This window comes from Oncorhynchus kisutch, linkage group LG13 (assembly GCF_002021735.2).
Source record: "Oncorhynchus kisutch isolate 150728-3 linkage group LG13, Okis_V2, whole genome shotgun sequence".
Lineage (NCBI taxonomy): Eukaryota > Metazoa > Chordata > Actinopteri > Salmoniformes > Salmonidae > Oncorhynchus > Oncorhynchus kisutch.
The window spans coordinates 66,327,769-66,349,283 of NC_034186.2; the positions used below are offsets into that span (position 1 = coordinate 66,327,769).

A 21,515-nucleotide genomic window follows, 5' to 3' on the forward strand; every position below is an offset into this window, starting at 1 on the left:
GCCACCAGCCATACTGCTCGTTTTGTGCGTGATTTCCTGCAAGACAGGAATGTCAGTGTTCTGCCATGGCCAGCAAAGAACCCGGATCTCAATCCCATTGAGCACGTCTGGGACCTGTTGGATTGGAGGGTGAGGGATAGGGCCATTCCCCCCCAGAAATGTCCGGAAACTTGCAGGTGCCTTGGTGGAAGAGTGGGGTACCATATCATATCAAGAACTGGCAAATCTGGTGCAGTCCATGAGGAGGAGATGCACTGCAGTACTTAATGCAGCTGGTGGCCACACCAGATACTGACTGTTGATTTTGACCCCCCCCCCCCCCTTTGATCAGGGACATTATTCCATTATTCCATTTCTGTTAGTCACATGTCTGTGGAACTTGTTCAGTTTATGTCTGTTGAACATATGTCTTATGTTTATACAAATATTTACACATGTTAAGTTTGCTGAAAATAAACACAGTCGACAGTGAGAGACCTTTTTTTGCTGAGTTTGTGTGTGTCTGTCTGGTTGAACCCTGTTTAGTGTTCCCTTTGGGAGGCCTTCTGGTTTGTGTAGACTCAACATTCATTGAATCATTCTCTTACTGTCTAATATTCTTGACTCATAGGCGTAATATGCTTAGTAATGAAGTAACCTATTCACAGTCTCCTGTTTGTCCGTCTGTTTTTGGTTACTGTTGTCACGACCATCAACAGTCCTCCAAGGCAAATAGTACTGTAACTGACCCTGACATCCAATGTTGTCACGACATTGTTACAAACACACAATGCATCATGATTCAGCCCAGGCTTTCCACACAAAAAGTATTCAGTCCATCAATATAAGATATAAGATATAAGATAATTTTAGCCGTTGTTTAGTCAGTCTGCGCTCATTGAGTTATTCAGGCCCAAATGCAACCTATTTCCTATTTTTTGCGCAGGTTGACATTTATTGTTATGAGTCTTGTCATGGAGGCAGAACTGAGCGATTGCCCCTTAGATAGGCCAGCTGCAAAGTCAAAATTGGCTCTATTGTAAATATGTATGAAAACAGAAATGTGCTTTTCAGTCTTAATTTAGGGTTAGGCATTAGGATTATCCGTGTGGGTGAGGTAAGTGTTAAGATTAAGTGTGAAATCAGATTTTATGACTTTGTGTGGCTGTGCCAGCTAGTGACCACTATGCAGAGCTGCCTCCAGAACAAGATTCATGACGAAAAATGCAAACCTGCATGTATTGCACTACTTTTGACCATGGCCTGTAGGAAATAGGGTGCCATTTGGGAGGCAGACTGTGTGTAGTCCAGACTGATGGCAGAGTGAGGGGCTCTCTGGCCTGGCTGGCCTTTCTCAAAGACACTGGGAATCTGTGCTGCCTCACACACTCTGGAAACCTGCTGCACCCAGACATACAGACAGAAGAATCCAGTAGCTAGGAGTGTAGTCTAGCACTGACCCAGGCTGTATAACCCTTAGGGGCTTAACCACAAAATCCTCAAATCTGATTCTGAACCTAATCCTAACCCTAACCTCACCCACACTGCTAACCCTAAATTAAGACCAAAAATCACGTTTTTGTTTTCAATCATTTTTATAACACTGGCATGAACGCACAGTAAGCTATACGACTGGTATTCCTACAGGTTAGTTGCGCTAATCACATGTTGCTAGACACAGATTTGTAGGGCTAGTTCCTGTCAAACATTTTGTATAATTATTGATTGCAAGGCTATCACAAGCCTCATGAAGTCTATTTCCCTGAGCATGTGTTTGTTGTATTCCCCAGAGTTCCCATAGGAAGAAGTTTTATGTCCTGTCTATGTTCCCGTACCCCTCCGGCCGTCTCCACATGGGCCATGTACGGGTCTACACAATCAGTGACACCATCGGACACTTCCAGAGGATGAGGGGCCACCAGGTAATAAGAATATATACCATTTAGCAGATTGTTTCAGCCAAAGCGACTGGCCCTGATTAGTAGCTGGAGATACAACTGTGACAAGCTAAGCTGCCCATACTGGTAACTTTTATCATTTCTCCTTTCCACCCCTCTATGCATGTCTCTCTCTATGTCTCTCTCTATGTCTCTCTCTATGTCTCTCTGTCTCTCTGTCTGTCTGTCTGTCTCTCTGTCTGTCTCTCTGTCTGTCTGTCTGTCTGTCTGTCTGTCTGTCTGTGCCTGTCTGCCTGTCTGCCTGTCTGCCTCTCTCTCTCTCTGCCTGTCTGCCTGCCTGTCTGCCTGTCTGTGCCTGTCTGCCTGTCTCTCTCTCTGCCTGTCTGCCTGTCTGTCTGTCTGTGCGTGCATATATATATATATATATGCATATGCATGCACACAAACTGTACTGTCACGACTCCAGGTGAGTCACGTAGAAGCATACAGCTGTGAAGCACTTTGTGTGCAGTCCACAAGGTCACCGTCCGTTCTCGCTCTCTTTACATCTTCTCTGAAATGGAAGCCCTGATCCATCGTCATTACGGCCTTGATGTTCTGTCTAGTCTGAATCACAGTTGGCATCTGTTCTGCAGGAGGTGTGTGTGTGGAGGCTGTTTAAACTGAGAGAGATGCTGCTCTGCCTTTGCCTTCTAACTCCGCTCTTAAAAGTACAATCTGCGATCTGGGAATGAGTTCAATTGTCATTTCAAAAGACATTTCACCAGCCTCAACTGGTGGGGCTGCCAATTTTCTGAAAAAGGATTTGCATATTGTAGCTTTGAGAGTGCCCCCATTGTCCCTGGCCCTACGCTACACTTACCTAAGTGCTCTTAGCCACAAGACCACTTTTCAGTGGGACTACCTACGCATGGCACATTACCAGACGGGATTACAGCATAAAAAGGTTTCATGTCAAAACAATGACTCTTTCAGTTGGTGAGTCCCTCTAAGACATCTGCCTTTAAGTGTTTCTGCGGAGGTAAAACAGGGAGGGAAGCTCCCACTATCCATTCTAAGGTGTTGATGACTCTCCTCATAGAAAAGTGTGAAAGATGTGTGCTGGTGTTTAAGAGATATGATGATCAGACCGTTGGTGTCCTACAAACCAGTGGTGACAAATGACTCCCCAGAGACACCATTCGGGACCAGGGACTGTCTGTCACTGTGTCCCCTAATGCATCCAGTCACCCATAGCTTGAAATGGTTACTAAATAATTCACTGTGACCCTCACTCATTTATCTCACTCTTTATCTCTTTTCTTCTCTCTCGCTTTATCTCCCTCTCCCCTCCTCCCACTCTTCCTCTCTCTCTCCCCCCTCTCTTCCCCTCCCTTCCTCTGTACTGTATACTGTTCTAAACCATTACTCCAGCCATTCTTCTTTGTCACAATAACCCCCCCCCCCCCGTTTGGTGTGTGTTGTGTTGTAGGCCCTCCTCTCTCAGGCTACGTCCCAAATGACACCAGATTCCCTTTATAGTACATTATTTTTTTACCAGGGTTCATAGGGCTCTGGTCCAAAGTAGTGCACTATATAGGGAATAGGGTGCCATTTTGGATGAATCCCCAGGGTCTGATTTTAATGGAGCCTGACAAAGTGATGTCAGTGTTGTGTGAGTGTGGCACAACGGGCTGTCATTGTTTTGAAGGCAGCAGGGTTTTGTTCCCTCCCACTCAGAGAGAGATGACTACATTTCTGTCTTCATATGGATTTTCTTAGCAGGTAGGCTGTATCTGGGCTACCAGCAGTAAGGCTGTAATGCTGTCTTCCTAACCAATATTTTAGTTGTCGTATGGACCGTCGTGAATGACAGCTACATGCTGCTGCCCAAGGGGATATCTGTCTGTCAGCAACTGTCAGAAAGATAATCCATTTACACACACACACACACACACACACACACACACACCAGAGAGAGAACAAGTTGTCTTCAACTAGTTCATTCGTTCAAGGAGATTACACTTGTAGAGACAAAATCCCTTCCCTGTAGCCTAGTTGTGGTGTGATGTTTAGTAAAATCCCTTCCCTGTAGCCTAGTTGTGGTGTGATGTTTAGTAAAATCCCTTCCCTGTAGCCTAGTTGTGGTGTTTAGTAAAATCCCTTCCCCGTAGCCTAGTTGTGGTGTTTAGTAAAATCCCTTCCCTGTAGCCTAGTTGTGATGTTTAGTAAAATCTCTTCCCTGTAGCCTAGTTGTGATGTTTAGTAAAATCCCTTCCCTGTAGCCTAGTTGTGATGTTTAGTAAAATCCCTTCCCCGTAGCCTAGTTGTGATGTTTAGTAAAATCCCTTCCATGTAGCCTAGTTGTGGTGTGATGTTTAATGAAATCCCTTCCCTGTAGCCTAGTTGTGGTGTGATGTTTAGTAAAATCCCTTCCCTGTAGCCTAGTTGTGGTGTGATGTTTAATAAAATCCCTTCCCTGTAGCCTAGTTGTGGTGTGATGTTTAATAAAATCCCTTCCCTGTAGCCTAGTTGTGGTGTGATGTTTAATAAAATCCCTTCCCTGTAGCCTAGTTGTGGTGTGATGTTTAGTAAAATCCCTTCCCTGTAGCCTAGTTGTGGTGTTTAGTAAAATCCCTTCCCTGTAGCCTAGTTGTGGTGTGATGTTTAGTAAAATCCCTTCCCTGTAGCCTAGTTGTGGTGTGATGTTTAATGGTTAGACTGCCTGTGGCTCTGCTCTGCTTTCAGCTTGCAGCTCATCTCTTCACAGATGGAACCAGAGCTTTTGGGATTTGTGTGTGGGTGGACACACATACACTTTAGCATAGCCATGCCAATGTGTTGCATGCCCAAAATCAGCCCCCTCCCCTGGGACTCCTGTCTGTCTGTCAGGCTGTCCTGGATTGACAAGTCACTCCCTAATATACATCTACGTCCACTCTGTGGGCAGGTTTCTCTCTTAGCTCCTCCTCTATCCATAGGTTATCCATAAGTTGTAGTGGGGGAGTTAGAGCCTTGACTTTGGCCCTGGGGTTGTTGTGGAGCATCGGCTGTTAAAAAGGGATGATGGTTTGCCTCTGACAGTCTCTTTGGGCTGATGTAACTTTGAGAAATGAACCGAGGCAGACAGCCTGTCCCTGTCCGTCAGGAGTTCATCTCTTCTCGACAACAGATCAGCTAAAGGTCCTCCTCACTACATTAGATAATGGACACATTTAAACTGATAAAACGGCGTATTAACACGGCATGCACATCTATTTTAATGACCGTAGGGACTTCTTTATATTTCTACATCTACAGGTACTCATTTCTCTAGTCAATGTCTGTATATTTTACCTCGGCACGAAGGCGCTCACTTAGACTGATAACATCCAGCACTCGGCTTTACAAATTAGGCCCAGGCAGTTACCAAGGATACCGATTTGTCTGAAGCGTCAGACTCGTTAGTCGATACACACTCCCTCTCCACTCTCCTGTCCCCCTCACCTCTCTCTTCTCTCTCTCTCTCTCTCTCTCTCTCTCTCTCTCTCTCTCTCTCTCTCTCTCTCTCTCTCTCTCTCTCTCTCTCTCTCTCTCTCTCTCTCTCTCTCTCTCTCTCTCTCTCTCTACTGCTCTTCCATTCTCTTCTCGTCTCCACTCCTGCCTCTCCTTCTTTCTCTTCAGTAAGGGTTTGGGTGGAAGAAAAGTGAAGGATCAAGAAGGAATAGTGAAGGGTGAAAAGAGCTTATCAATTCTTAATAGTGTTGTGAGAAGCGGAGGGAAGGAGGGAGACACTGGTGTGAAGAAGTGGAAATAAGTGAGAAAACACATTATGAGGAGAGGGGTGGGACTGACTGTCTGACTGACTGCAAGCACAAGCTGGAAGGCTGTATAAACCTCTGATCACATCTGTTAGTGCTGCAAAGTACAATGCCTTTCAACACAACATCCCCATACTAGTGTGAATGAAATATAGATGATGATGATGCAAACAGAGAGGCCTTGGTTCCTATTACCATCCTCCATTTAACACATCCAATCAGACCAGCGCTGGTATGTTCCCTGTATAACTCACATTACAACATTAGGCCTTTATGGGCCTGTGCACAGCCACTCTACATGCATTAGATGTTATGTTCCCTCACCTCTCTGCCTTACACTCTGGTTGGGTTTAACAGCTTCTACATATATTACATGTCTTCGGGCATAGAACAGAGATTATAGATAATGAGACGGAAAAGGTTGACACTGTTATGCATTTCTAAAGACTCATGCACGACAGTATTACGGTCAAATGCTCTTGTACAGCGTTCGGGCCTTGTTGTTGATGTTCTTTACTAGGGATGTGCTAGAGCACTCTCAAACCGGCCTGTGTTAAAGGGATATACTGAAAAGTCAGGTATGATATGTTCACATATGGTGTCTGTGCCGGTTTGTTGTCTGAAGCACAGCTATAGCTGTATTTAGTAATTGCCCGGCCTAAGGGGACAAATCAAGTATTTTAAATTGAATTGAACTGTTATCTTGGGGGTTGTGTGTAACGTGTAAAACCCAATGGGCTGGGAAGAACAGCCAGGTGTGATATGTAACTGATTTCTGTGTAACTGTTATTAGGTGCTAAACCCAATGGGCTGGGATGCTTTTGGACTCCCAGCAGAGAACGCTGCCATCGAGAGAGGCCTTGACCCGGAGGAATGGACTAAGAGGTACAATACAAGATATGACGCAAACACCTTTCTCTCACTCACACACACACACACACACACACACACACACACACACACTCCCCCTAACATCCTCCTCTCCCCTGTCTGTCTCCGTCCCCAGTAATATCCAGTCCATGCGGGAGCAGCTCGACAGCCTAGGGCTCTGCTTTAATTGGGACAAGGTGAGTAATGGGAGGAGCTGAGCACCACCTCCAACCTTCCAGTGGTAGGCTCTGTGTGGGTGGATGACTCTCTTTTCTCTCGTGCGTGTGGTAATCAATCATCTTGTGGATCACTCTGCTTCCCTCTCCTCTGATCAGGAGGTGACCACCTGCCTACCAGACTACTACAGGTGGACCCAGTGGCTGTTTGTCAAGCTCTTCAAGGCAGGACTGGCCTATCAGAAAGAGGTAGATTTGGTGGCCTTGAGTTTGTCCAATCCTTGTCATAGGCTGTGTCTCAATAGTCCAAAGTGGTTTCCTCTCTTCATCTCCTTTCCATCTCTGCTGACGAGGAGATGATGACACTTTGAACTAATGTGATGCAGTCATGCCCCTGGTATTGTCATAGGCTGTGTGTAGAACTCCAGGGAGGCAGGATGAGGGAGACACACCCCAGGAGGATGACTCTCAGGCAGGCCACAGAGGCTCAGTGGCCTGGGGAACAGTCTTCAGTAACTATGGAGCCTCCTGTGGCTTTGTGAGGAAAACACATTTTGTGTAGTAGATTACAGACAATCGGAAAATCTGTGCTGTAGTGGAGAGGTCATGTAGTTTAATCAGATGCAAGGTATTTTGGCACTCGTATCAGTAGACATCCGTCTCTTTCTCTGATTCGATCAGCTCCTGTGATGTTGGCTTATGTCTGTCTTTGTGTCTGTGTGTAGTTGTAGTAATTGTAATGTGTGTGTGTGTGTGTGTGTGTGCACGTGTGTGTTCCAGGCAGTGGTGAACTGGGACCCTGTGGACCAGACGGTGTTGGCTGATGAGCAGGTGGATGACAACGGGCGCTCCTGGAGGTCTGGAGCTCTGGTGGAGCAGAAATTACTCAGGCAGTGGTTCATTAAGACCACCAACTACGCCAAGGTAGGTGTGTGTGTATCGTGCGTATGGCGGGTGTGTTGGTGATAATCCTGTCAGCAGCAATAAGGGTCAAAGGGCGTCCTATCACATCAATCTCGCCACCTGCGCCTTTTGGCATAATCTGATTGGCTGGCTACATTAGAGACTGTGTGAGAATGGAAGGGGGGGAGACCCCTCTAATGTCAATCACTGCAGAAACCATGGCAGCAGCTTCAGCCCTGGCTGTGGAACAAACCTGGGCTCAAGTTGGATCTGTTTTCTTTCAAATACTTTAGCTGTGATTGAGTGATCTTACCTGGCACAATGGAACCAATGGAATAGTTCCAAAAGTGCAAACTGCAAAGCCCACCCATCTGGCATGTTAGACTGGGTCAATCAAATGCTCAGAGTATTTGAAAGAAAATAAATACTACTTGAACCCAGCCCTGGCTGTGTAATCAGCAGCCTGCTGAGAGTGTCATTCCCAGGCTGGCCTCGCCGTTCCTGGCCAGTCTGACTGATGAGAAACCCCCACGTCTCCAGCAGCAGGGTCTCATAATCACTACCAGCCACTACCAGCTACGCTCTGGGTTGAAATGACCCTCTCTGGAGATTTATTCCACCCATGGGATGGACACACACACACACGCACACGCACACACACGCGCACACACACACACACACACACGCACACGCGCACAAACACACACACACACGCATGCGCACGCACAGCTTGAACCTGGGCACATGGAGTGAGAGTAACTGAAGGTGTGCTGATTCAAACCTCTCCAGATGAGGAATGGTTGGTACTGAGAGGCTCTGAGTGGAAGCCTTCCAAACCGGTCTGATTGGTGGACCAGAAGGTCAGGTTCCCTGTGCTGCTAGAGCCTTGATTGATAAGGGTTGATTGATTGTGTGTGTGCTGCTAACATTTCCAGTTTCCCCTGGTAAAGACATACACTAGTCACTCACAAATTAACCAGTAGGCTTCAGCAGTATGACCCTGTCACTCCACTTTATCTCTGAGATTCACACACACACACATGATAGGCAGCCTCAGATATATTCACGTGCATGTATCATCAAATCTTTCATGTATCCAAAAGATGCAGGGAAACACACTCACGGACATTGACACGAACACACACAAAACCTTAGCCATCCTCATTTTATTGATATAGAATTTTATAGCTTTGCTAGGTTGCCATGGAAACCCTTGGAATTGGCCCAGCCATAGGCCTACGTCTCTGGTTAAACCCTCGGGTTTATGTGGCTCCATTGATGTCGCTTCTTTTCTGGAGACAAAAACACAGTTTTGTTAATTTTTTTTTCTCTTCTCATGGTTTGAGCAGAGTACCACCTCACCTCCGTTCCCCTCAGCGGGTGTCTGTTCTTGGTGACATCGCTGTGACACCTCGAGGTGGGCAGGCTGTACGCTCACACTGGCGTTGTTGCTAGGCTGCTTGACTGACACAAAGACACCAGCATTTATGGCAGGACACCCATCTCTTTCTCACTCTCTCAGATTCTGTCTTTCATTCTCTCTCTCTCGCTCTCCATCCATCCATGCTTGAGAAGCAGTGAAATAACATTGATACACACTGCAATTACAATCATCCTAATCGCCATTGTTAGTATTGGTTGTATTGCTGTTATTGGTGTTATTACAGTATGTTGGGTAGAGATCTCAGAGGGTGGCTTGGTAATGGGTTGTGATAGTGGGGGAGAAGTATATCAAATTGGTGCTGTTGCCTTTTTATATTCTCCATTCAGATAGAAGCGGAACCCAGCTGGGACTTTCTGGCCTGCTCCTTGTTGTTATGCATAGCTTCCTTTTAAAAATCTGTGTGTGTGTGTCTCTCTCTCTGTCTGTCTCTCTGTCTGTCTCTCTCTCTGTCTCTCTCTCTCTCTGTCTGTCTCTCTCTCTCTCTGTCTCTCTCTCTGTCTCTCTCTCTGTCTCTCTCTCTGTCTGTCTCTCTCTCTCTCTGTCTCTCTCTCTGTCTCTCTCTCTGTCTCTCTCTCTGTCTGTCTCTCTCTCTGTCTGTCTCTCTCTCTGTCTCTCTCTCTGTCTGTCTGTCTCTCTCTCTGTCTGTCTGTCTCTCTCTCTGTCTGTCTCTCTCTCTGTCTCTCTCTCTCTCTGTCTGTCTCTCTCTCTCTGTCTCTCTCTCTCTCTGTCTGTCTCTCTCTCTCTGTCTGTCTCTCTCTCTCTCTGTCTGTCTCTCTCTCTCTCTGTCTGTCTCTCTCTCTGTGTCTGTCTCTCTCTCTCTCTCTCTCTCTCTGTCTCTGTCTCTCTCTCTCTCTCTGTCTCTCTATCTCTCTCTCTATCTGTCTCTCTATCTGTCTCTCTCTCTTCTCTCTCTCTGTCTCTCTCTTCTCTCTCTCTCTCTCTCTCTCTCGTTATGAAACTGTTGTTGAGTCATGAGCGATTTGCTTTGCGATAAACGCAAAAGTAGGGCATGTGGAGGTCATGATTTCTAAAATCCCTCTTTGACTACATGATGTGAGACGAGGTAGACTGTGGTATTGTGCCAGGAGATTGGCTGAGCTTTGGAAGAGCCTCTCAGGGTAAAGAGGAGAAGTAAATGATGTGCTGATCTGGGACTTAAACTTAAACATCTGACATTACAATATGATATAACATCTTTATGATTTATTTAGCATCAATATGATTTAACATTTTTTATGATGTATTTCTCTCTCCCAGCCCCTCCTGGATGCCCTGGCGGAACTGCCAGAGTGGTACGGGGTCAAGGCCATGCAGGCCAACTGGATTGGAGACTGCACCGGCTGCTACTTCGACTTTCACCTCAAGGTTAGACTCACATCTTTCATCTGTTCCTTCTTGTCAGTCCATCCTGGTTTAGTTTCGACTACTTAGTCTTCCAGGTATAAACATTTGAAGGTATTCTAGGATTAGCTCTGAGATTCTCCCCTGCTACATCATTCTCATTCAGCTAGCAGCACCAGTCGTCTCTCTGCAAGCAGCAATTTAATCAAACATAGTGACTGTGGGGCTCTGTGTTTATTTCCATTGAACTATCCAAATGCACTTTTAGAATGTTGAATAGAGTATTGACATTCTAAAATGGTTTTGCTAAAAGCCTATTGTGATCTCCAGTCACCCCAGTCACAGAACTCCTTGCAACAGACGGAGGAAATGTATTAGGTTGATGCCTTCCTTCCTTATTAAAATTGTAATCAAATTTCTGGTAAAGGTGGGTTGTGACTCTCTCTCTCTGTGTGTGTGTGTGTGTGTGTGAGGTTCTCATAAATCAGTCAGAACCAGGCAGAGTGGGGTAATTAAAAGTAGTGCCAGCAGTGGTTTTGTAGATGGGAAGCAGGAACCAGTCCCATTACATCTTTAACATTGTCAAGGGTGTTCTGTACTAAATGACTGATTCTGTATTTTTGGTGCCAATTTAGTTTCTGTCAGGTATGTTAACTGATTAACGTTAAAACATAATCCATTGCTAAATATTGCATACTACAGTGTTTTTTCTTTTTTTCTTACCAACTAGTGTTGTTTCGTTTTTTAACTATCCTCCTTTACCCTGCTCAACAACTAAATGTAACCAAGTTACTATCCTGTCATGTATTTATCCATAAACTGTGTGTGTGTCTCTATCCTTCCCTCCATGAAGGTGAATGGGAAGGAGACAGGGGAGACTCTAGCAGGCTACACCTCCAGCCCAGAGGCAGTGTTTGGGGCTGCCTACCTGTCCATTGTCCCCTCCCACAGACTGCTGCATGGTACCAGCCCAGTCCGCTCAGCCCTGGAGAGAGTCCTGCAGACAGGCAGAGGTAGGAAGGAACCACTGTCCAGACCTGGTAGTCTGAGGTCATTTTTTAAGTGCCACTTTTATCCATAGTGGCTTACAGTAAATATTTAGTGTATTTAATGTATGTGGCCCATTGTAACTCTCAATGGCACATTTTACTGAACAAAAATAGAAATGTAACATGCAACAATTTCAAAGATTTTACTAAGTTACAGTTCATGTAAGGGAATCAGTCAATTGAAATACATTTATTAGGCCTAATTTATGGATTTCACATGACTGGGAATACAGATATGCATCTCTTGGTCACAGATACCTTAAAAGAAATGGGCCTCACAATGGGCCTCAGGATCACTTCATGATATTTCTGTGCATTCAAATTGCCATCGATGAAATGCACTTATGTTAGCTTATTCCTGGCGATAACATAACCCCACCTTCACCATGGGGCACTCTGTTCACAATGTTGACATTCAGCAAACCGCTCCCCCACAGGACGCCATACACGTGGCCTAAGGCTGGTTCTATAAAACATTTGAGGTGGCTTATGGTAGAGAAATTAACAATAAGTTCTCTGGCAACAGCTCTGGTGGACATCCCTGCAGTCAGCAGGCCAATTCCACGACCCCTCAAAATTTGAAACATCTGTGGCATTGTGTTTTGTGACACAACTGCACATTTTAGAGTGGCCTTTTATTGTTCCCAGCACAAGGTGCACCTGTGTAATGATGATGACATTTAATCGGCTTCTTGATATGCCACACCTGTCAGGTGGATGGATTATCTTGACAAAGGAGAAATGCTCACTAACATGGATGTAAACAAATTTGTGCACAAAATCTGAGATAAATAAGCTTTTTGTGTGAATGGAAAATTTCTGTGTTATTTATTTCAGGTACTATTATTCTGACATTTCACATTCTTAAAATAAAGTGGTGATCCAAAGACAGGGAATTTTAACTTGGATTAAGTGTCAGGAATTGTGAAAAACTGAGTTTAATGTATTTGGCTAAGGTGTATGTAAACTTCTGACTTCAACTGTATGTGTTGCTCTCCTGCTCTTCTCCTGTTGCCTCTGTGTGTTTTAATTGGGATTCCCCTGAATCGCTCTCTTTATCCATCTGTCTCACTCTCTCTCTTTCTCTCACTACCCCACCTCTCTCACTCTCACTATCTATTGGCCCCTCTCTCTCTCTCTCTCTCTCTCTCTCTCTCTCTCTCCCTCTGTCATGCTGTCTCTCTCTTTCTCTCTCTCTTTATCTTCTCTCTCTGATTGTTGATAATGAGGCACCAGGGGAGAAGCTCTCCCTTGCTGACTCCTGACCTTTGACCCCCCCCCAGACTGCCTGACAGAGGTCACCGCCCACAACCTATTTACCGGTCAGGAACTTCCCCTGGTGATCTCCAGCAAGCAGGAGTTTGAAGGTCATCTAGACACTGTCATGGGTACGTGGATGTGTGTGTGGGTTTGAAGGTCATCTAGACACTGTCATGGGTACGTGGATGTGTGTGTGGGTTTGAAGGTCATCTAGACACTGTCATGGGTACGTGGATGTGTGTGTGGGTTTGAAGGTCATCTAGACACTGTCATGGGTACGTGGATGTGTGTGTGGGTTTGAAGGTCATCTAGACACTGTCATGGGTACGTGGATGTGTGTGTGGGTTTGAAGGTCATCTAGACACTGTCATCGGTACGTAGATGTGTGTGTGGGTTTGAAGGTCATCTAGACACTGTCATCGGTACGTGGATGTGTGTGTGGGTTTGAAGGTCATCTAGACACTGTCATCGGTACGTGGATGTGTGTGTGGGTTTGAAGGTCCACATGGCTTGTACATACAGCATGTTCTCACTGTGTATTATTGACCTCTGAGCTTTTGTTCTTGTGCTTTTATTCGTCTCTCTATTTTAATCCAATTTCAATCAATCAAATGTATTTATAAATCTCTTTTTACATCAGCCGATGTCACAAAGTGCTATACAGAAACCCAGCCTAAAACCCCAAACAGCGAGCACTGTAGAAGCACGGTGGCTAGGAAAATTTAATGAATCACATTTAGCCTTTCCCTGGAAAATTTAATGAATCACATTTAGCCTTTCCCTGGAAAATTTAATGAATCACATTTAACTCTCTAGAAGGAGTTCCCTGCTTGGTGCTTTGGGTGTTTGTCTGACTCCACGAGTCCACAAGGAGGCAATACCCATGAGGAACTAGCCGTAATCCAGCAACACACGGCCACCTCTTTTTTTTGTAGGACCTTGGAGCAATTTCAACTCAGTTGGGGTCTCACATCACTGTTGAGAGTTAGAATAATAGAATACATAAGGTGCAATTTCGAAATTTGGTTGTGCATCAGCAGTCACTCAATTAGCCCATGTTTTTTGTTTGGTAAGTTAGTCTTGCGCCCAGTTATCTAAAGTTATAGTAAGCAAGGTTGAATTAACGACCGCGGTGGGGCTCATTGTTTATCAGTTATCATATTAAAAAGTGCAAAAATTTGCCTCCACTCTATTGCAAAATGTGTAGAATTGCAGGAAATTAGTGTTATAAAATGACATGGTGGTGTGCAAGTGTGTGTGACAAATGTATCATGTGTGTGTCCCTGGCAGGTATCCCTGACAGCCGTGTGGAGGATGCTTCTGTGGCCAGGGCTCTGGGTCTGAGCTGGAGCCCAGTCCTGAAGAGCCAGGAGGATGGAGGACACACACTGATCAACTCTGCTGAGGTCTGTCTGGACACACAGCAACACAAACTGTTACTCTACACAACGTTACCAGTAAACCAGCATTTCACATTGTTTTATGGCTATTAATGGAAGAACCTTATTTATGGTTGAATGAAGTATCGGCAATAGTTGAGTTTTGTTGAATTCACGTGTGTTTGAGCTTCTAAACTGTCATCCTGTTCTCTCTCCGCCCATCCCCCTCTTCTGTGTAGTTCACAGGCCTCAGCAGGGAGGATGCTTTTGACTCCATCACCCAGAAGGCCAGAGAGAGAAAAGTGGGCGGCCACCTGACCAGCACCAAGCTCAGGGATTGGCTGATTTCCCGGCAGCGGTACTGGGGCACGCCCATCCCCATGGTGCATTGTGGGTTTTGTGGTCCTGTGGCAGTCCCTGAGGAGCAACTTCCAGTCACCCTCCCCAAACTACCGTCCCTCACGGGGAAGGGGGCATCCCCTCTGGAGCACGCTGATGACTGGATCAGCTGTACCTGTCCCAGGTGAGAACACACTGACACGGAGTGAGGCGTGAGAACACTTCAGTTGCATACCAAATGGCACTCTATTCCCTATGTAGGGCACTGCACTTGACCAGGACCCATCAGCCTGGGTCAGAATCTTATGCCATCCGGTCAGTTCAGTTTGAAAATGAATGCTGGTGCTGTCAGTTGGATTGGAAGTTCATAGCTAGTTCACAGACATTAGTGATGGAATTCACTTTATTCCACTTATATTAAAATCCAATCTTTTTTTCAAGGTCGTATATCTTTCTCAATGGTTAGTCAGCGACTCTCTCTCTTGCTCTTAGGTTCAGGCAATTATTTCCGATGTTTTCAGTTTTGTACTCAATCAGTTCCCCCTTTTTCTACCTGTACTAAGAGTCAGGATTAAGTGATTCAACCACTGTGTGTTGAGGATATGAATACGGGTTAGTTTTTAACACACAGGGACCAGGGTTATGTAATGAGTGACAGATGTCACCGTGGTTATATAAACCAGCTGTGGCCTACATGCCGGGCATGTCTATGCCCCCACCACACACACACACACACACACACACACATGGTACCAGGGTTATATAATGAGTGACAGATGTCACCGTGGTTATATAAACCAGCTGTGGCCTACATGCCGGGCATGTCTATGCCCCCACCACACACACACACACACACACACATGGCACCAGGGTTATGTAATGAGTGACAGATGTCACCGTGGTTATATAAACCAGCTGAGGCCTACATGCCAGGCATGTCTATGCCCCCACCACACACAGACACAGAGACAGGCAGACGGTGACTGTCAGTGAAATGTGTGAAAATGCTCCCTGCTGCTCGTTAAACGGCGGTTGCATCCCAGATGGCACCCTATTTCCTATATAGTGCACTACTATTGGCCAAGGCCCACCGTGCAAACCCAGCTTTTCATGACCAAGACCCTCACCATCATAGGATTTCTTCAGGGGAGATTGCTCCTTGAAAAACATTATAGTTCCATGATTGGACATGGAATTGTGGTACAGTAACTAGGAAATGCTGTTTCAACAGCTCAGCCAGACAGTCATACAGAGAGAGAGATGGGGTCGTCTGGTCTCACGGCTATAGCCAGAGACGTTCTCCTCCTCTTCCTCCTCTTCCTTGTCTCTCCATCTCTTGTTGACAGCGTCAGAGGAAATTCACTCTCTTAACTCAATGATCATGTCCAATTAACCATCGGGTGGAGTGTACAGAAGGTGTTTGATGAGAGATGGTGGGGGAGATGGAGCTTTATCTGTCTGTCTCGTCCTTGAGAAGTCATTTCCTCCACCGCTGATATTGTCTCTGCTCCCTGTCTGCCTACTGCTGTGAATTGGCCCCTCAGTTGAACCCTGTGTGTAATTAGTCCAGCTAGCTTGCTACACCAGGATAGTGTTTTTGATTCCCGTTTTGGCTTGCCTGGTGACATCACCAGGCGGTATAAGTTAATAGACCAATAACAAAGAGAGTTCCAAACCTCTCTGCCAATAGCAGCTAGTTACCATGTTACATATCCCTCCAATTAGGTCCCTCACTCCCATATGTCCTAGATAAATTCTTCCTTGAGAAAAAAGCTTATTAATGCAAAACTATTACAGTAAGGAACTAAATTGTTCTTGCTTCTGATGCCACATCTGTTTGAGGGGATACTTCCCCAATCTGGCACACACACACCCGCAATGCAATTTCAGTTTCATTTTGCTATCTGGTTAGAATTGTAGCTCTGCTACTCTGTCATTCCTGAAATCGCCCTATATACAGTGGGACTGGTCAGAACCATAGTCATAGATCGCACGTGTCCAGGCAATCACAGCCCCCCCAGGAGTCTGAAACTGTCTGTCTGTCAAATGACAATAATTTTTACCCTGAATGGTTGATCTGGAAAAGAGAGGGAAAACCACAGGAGAGCAGTGTGCAGCCACATGGAATTCTTGGAATACTATAATGCCTCTTCTGTTTTTTAAAATGTATTTCGCTATTTTGTCATGAAAGGCTCTTTGGTATGATGGTGCATTTTGATCTCATGAAATGGCACCTGGGTATTAACCTGCTACACCTTAGCCTTGTTGCTAAGCAACCCCTCTGCCTTATTATTGTGTGTGTCTGTGTGTGTGTGTTTGGTTGGTTGTGAAGAGGGGTAATCTCACCTTCAGAGTAAAAGTGTGAGGGTGTTGCTGATGGTCTTCCTGGCATGGTGATTCTGACTGAGTGCTGTAGTGTTCTTCTCTAGTGTTGCTGATGGTCTTCCTGGCATGGTGATTCTGACTGGGTGCTGTAGTGTTCTTCTCTAGTGTTGCTGATGGTCTTCCTGGCATGGTGATTCTGACTGGGTGCTGTAGTGTTCTTCTCTAGTGTTGCTGATGGTCTTCCTGGCATGGTGATTCTGACTGGGTGCTGTAGTGTTCTTCTCTAGTGTTGATGATGGTCTTCCTGGCATGGTGATTCTGACTGGGTACTGTAGTGTTCTTCTCTAGTGTTGCTGATGGTCTTCCTGGCATGGTGATTCTGACTGGGTGCTGTAGTGTTCTTCACTAGTGTTGATGATGGTCTTCCTGGCATGGTGATTCTGACTGGGTGCTGTAGTGTTCTTCTCTAGTGTTGCTGATGGTCTTCCTGGCATGGTGATTCTGACTGGGTGCTGTAGTGTTCTTCTCTAGTGTTGATGATGGTCTTCCTGGCATGGTGATTCTGACTGGGTGCTGTAGTGTTCTTCTCTAGTGTTGATGATGGTCTTCCTGGCATGGTGATTCTGACTGGGTGCTGTAGTGTTCTTCTCTAGTGTTGCTGATGGTCTTCCTGGCATGGTGATTCTGACTGGGTGCTGTAGTGTTCTTCTCTAGTGTTGCTGATGGTCTTCCTGGCATGGTGATTCTGACTGGGTGCTGTAGTGTTCTTCTCTAGTGTTGATGATGGTCTTCCTGGCATGGTGATTCTGACTGGGTGCTGTAGTGTTCTTCTCTAGTGTTGCTGATGGTCTTCCTGGCATGGTGATTCTGACTGGGTGCTGTAGTGTTCTTCTCTAGTGTTGCTGATGGTCTTCCTGGCATGGTGATTCTGACTGGGTGCTGTAGTGTTCTTCTCTAGTGTTGCTGATGGTCTTCCTGGCATGGTGATTCTGACTGGGTGCTGTAGTGTTCTTCTCTAGTGTTGCTGATGGTCTTCCTGGCATGGTGATTCTGACTGGGTCTGTAGTGTTCTTCTCTAGTGTTGCTGATGGTCTTCCTGGCATGGTGATTCTGACTGGGTCTGTAGTGTTCTTCTCTAGTGTTGCTGATGGTCTTCCTGGCATGGTGATTCTGACTGGGTGCTGTAGTGTTCTTCTCTAGTGTTGCTGATGGTCTTCCTGGCATGGTGATTCTGACTGGGTACTGTAGTGTTCTTCGCTAGTGTTGCTGATGGTCTTCCTGGCATGGTGATTCTGACTGGGTGCTGTAGTGTTCTTCTCTAGTGTTGCTGATGGTCTTCCTGGCATGGTGATTCTGACTGGGTGCTGTAGTGTTCTTCTCTAGTGTTGCTGATGGTCTTCCTGGCATGGTGATTCTGACTGGGTGCTGTAGTGTTCTTCTCTAGTGTTGCTGATGGTCTTCCTGGCATGGTGATTCTGACTGGGTACTGTAGTGTTCTTCTCTAGTGTTGCTGATGGTCTTCCTGGCATGGTGATTCTGACTGGGTGCTGTAGTGTTCTTCTCTAGTGTTGCTGATGGTCTTCCTGGCATGGTGATTCTGACTGGGTGCTGTAGTGTTCTTCTCTAGTGTTGCTGATGGTCTTCCTGGCATGGTGATTCTGACTGGGTGGTTCTATTCTATGGAGACTCATTAAACAGTTCCAGTGTGCATGTTGAAAGTAGGTACAAAAAATAGTTAATTTTTTTGTCAATCGCCTTTGCGAGTGTCCTGTTTTGCTCTCTCAGTGAGGCTGACAGATGAGCAGTGTGTACAGAGAGCTCTGTTTGGATTGGATGAAAAGGGCCTGGGATGGCACTTCCAGCAGACACACACACACCAAGCTGGCGCACACACACACACACACACACACACACACACACACACACACACACACACACACACACACACACACACACACACACACACACACACACACACACACACACACACACCAAGCTGGCATGGTGCTGGCCGGTTCTGTGTCCCTCTGGCAGTGCTATTTAGTCAGGGCACAGGAGCAAGGATCTGATGGCTGTGTAGTGTAGTGGTTCCAGCCTCACTGTGGCATCTCCTACGGGACATGACCTCCACAGACAGATGGTTCCAGCTCACATTAGATACACAGGCCAGTCCTCTGGACACTTTATGCCTACAAACTAAACTAACAAAACGAAACTAACAAAAGTAATTTCACAATAGGACAATGGGGTAGACGTTTATCATTTCTAAAATGACTGCACTCTTACCTCTTTCATGTGTCACTACGAATAAGAAACGGTGATTCAAACCAGCTAGCTACTGTAGCGACATGACAAAATATCCACTAAGACTTGAGCTGTGTCATATTCAATCATTATACTGTGTTTGACATTTGGAGTCATATCTCCCTCCAGCGGTATCTCCTGCAGAAATGAGATTGAAGCGCTAACTGTTACATTTGATGCAGTGTTTAAATGCACTTTAAATAAAGTTTGTTCTGATTCTATTTGACCTCTCTCTCCTGTTGTGTCTTATCAGGTGTAAAGGGCCGGCCAGAAGGGAGACCGACACCATGGACACGTTTGTGGACTCATCCTGGTACTATTTCAGATACACTGACCCCCACAACCAAGACAGGTGAGATACACTGACCCCCACAACCAAGACAGGTGAGATACACTGACCCCCACAACCAAGACGGGTGACCTGGGATTTTCTCTTCCCCTGTCTGTAGTATCGCTCTGTTTGTTTTATCTATCTTCCTATCCCCCCAAAATATAATCTCTACTTTTAAATCAGTCAGTACCAGTTCCTACAACATGAAAGAGGGATAGAGAGCGGGAGAGGGAGTGTTGTAGGACCTGGTACTGACTGATTTAAAAAAAGATTAGAGATTTTTATTTTTTAGGACTGTTCCAAAATGAAACCGCAGTAGAGACAAAAGTCACCTTAAGGTAATCTACTCTCCACGAGTGAACGTTACATCTGTTTTGTAGACAACTAGAATCTAGACAAATATTACAAATGTAATATGCATTGTCCATTTAATCACTGACAAATGTTTTTTCCACTCACACATCAGCACACCCTTTTACACTTCCTCTCAAACAGTCAATTTCATACACACGCAAACACGCACTCATACCGTTAACTTGTATTCCCTGCTGATGGAGATGATAAACTCCTGGCCGTTAGCTGCTGGGGCGGTGGCGATATCCAGAGCTTTAACAAAAGAGATTCATTTCCCAAAGGCAGGACTTGTCTTTGCTTCACTGACCTTGCTGGGTAAATCCATTTAAATTCAATCACATTTTGACAGCACCCCTTTTGATTCGAACAAAACCTTACATACATATTTTCCCATTTGTAGAAGTGATCAGAAAGTGACACTTTGGACCTGAATGCCCAAACAGTTGAGATAAAGGTGCTCAAAGTTGACTCATTGTTGTATACGGCACAATACCAGGAGACATCCAAGTACTCATCACTGGAAAGATAAACAGTTGAGATTGATATCATTTTAAAGCTTACAAACAGGGTTGTCAAACTATTTTATAATTTATGGAATTCTTTTTTTATTTTGTATTATTATAATTTTTTTGATATTCACATATTTTGTATCTTCGACCCTGTTTGACATCATCTGAGGTTTTTGTGTTGTGCCCGCCATCGGTTGAGACACAACATGCTCTTGAATACAGGATGGGTGTCATGTTTTGGTTGATAAATGTACTAAAATGGGCGGTCATCTTTGTGGTAGTAAGTCATGTTTAAAAGCTCAATTGCAGTGGTCTGAAGAAATTGGTCCATTCTATGAATTCTATTTCTATGATTTGAAATGAAATGAAATCCACCATTTATTAGTATTATTATAGTACTATTCAAGAGTATTTTGTGGTCAACCGATGGCTGACACAGCACAGAAACCTCAGATGATGTGAAATATGCTCTGAGCTACAATGTACAGTGCCTTTGGAAAGTATACAGACCCTTTGACTTGTTCCACATTTTGTTACGTTACAGCCTTATTCTAAAATGTATGAAATAAATAAAAAATCCTCATCAATCTACGAACAATACCACATAATGACAAAGCAAAAACAGGTGTTTGGAAATGTTTGCAAATGTGTAAGAAAATCAAAAACAGATGCCTTATTGACATAAGAATTCAGGCCCTTCGCTATGAGATTTGAAATTGAGCTCAGGTGAATCCTGTTTCCATTGATCATCCTTGAGATGTTTCTGCATCTTGATTGGAATCCACCTGTCGTAAATTCAATTGATTGGACATGATTTGGAAAGGCACACACCTGTCTATGTAAGATCCCACAGTTGACAGTTGAATGTCAAAGCAAAAACCAAGTCATGAGGTCGAAGGAATTGTCCGTAGAGCTCCGAGACAGGATTTTGTGGAGGCACAGATCTGGGAAGGGTACCAAAAGATTTTTGCAGCATTGAAGGTCCGCAAGAACACAGTGGCCTCCATCATTCTTAAATGGAAGAAGTTTGGAACCACCAAGACTCATCCAAGAGCTGGTCGCCCGGCCAAACTGACCAATCAAGGGAGAAGGGCCTTGGTCAGGGAGGTGTCCAAGAACCCGATGGTCACTCTGACAGAGCTCCAGAGTTCCTCTGTGGAGATGGGAGAACCTTCCAGAAGGACAACTATTTCTGCAGCACCACCAATCAGGCCTTTATGGTAGAGTGGCCAGACAGAAGCCAGTCCTCAGTAAAAGGTACATGAAAGCACATGA

General features: G+C 45.2%; 1 protein-coding gene across 2 annotated transcripts in view; it reads left to right on the forward strand.

Annotated features, from left to right (window-relative positions):
• lars2 (leucyl-tRNA synthetase 2, mitochondrial) overlaps positions 1–21,515 on the forward strand; it is a 38,982-nt gene that overhangs the window by 4,845 nt on the left and 12,622 nt on the right. For both annotated transcript variants that reach the window (XM_031787041.1, XM_031787040.1), the window contains 11 exons: positions 1,770–1,901; positions 6,450–6,541; positions 6,663–6,723; positions 6,862–6,951; positions 7,483–7,626; positions 10,307–10,414; positions 11,244–11,403; positions 12,723–12,827; positions 13,990–14,105; positions 14,318–14,601; positions 19,300–19,398. In XM_031787041.1, the coding sequence (XP_031642901.1) occupies positions 1,770–1,901; positions 6,450–6,541; positions 6,663–6,723; positions 6,862–6,951; positions 7,483–7,626; positions 10,307–10,414; positions 11,244–11,403; positions 12,723–12,827; positions 13,990–14,105; positions 14,318–14,601; positions 19,300–19,398 (1,391 nt within the window). The remainder of the gene's footprint in view (positions 1–1,769; positions 1,902–6,449; positions 6,542–6,662; positions 6,724–6,861; positions 6,952–7,482; positions 7,627–10,306; positions 10,415–11,243; positions 11,404–12,722; positions 12,828–13,989; positions 14,106–14,317; positions 14,602–19,299; positions 19,399–21,515) is intronic.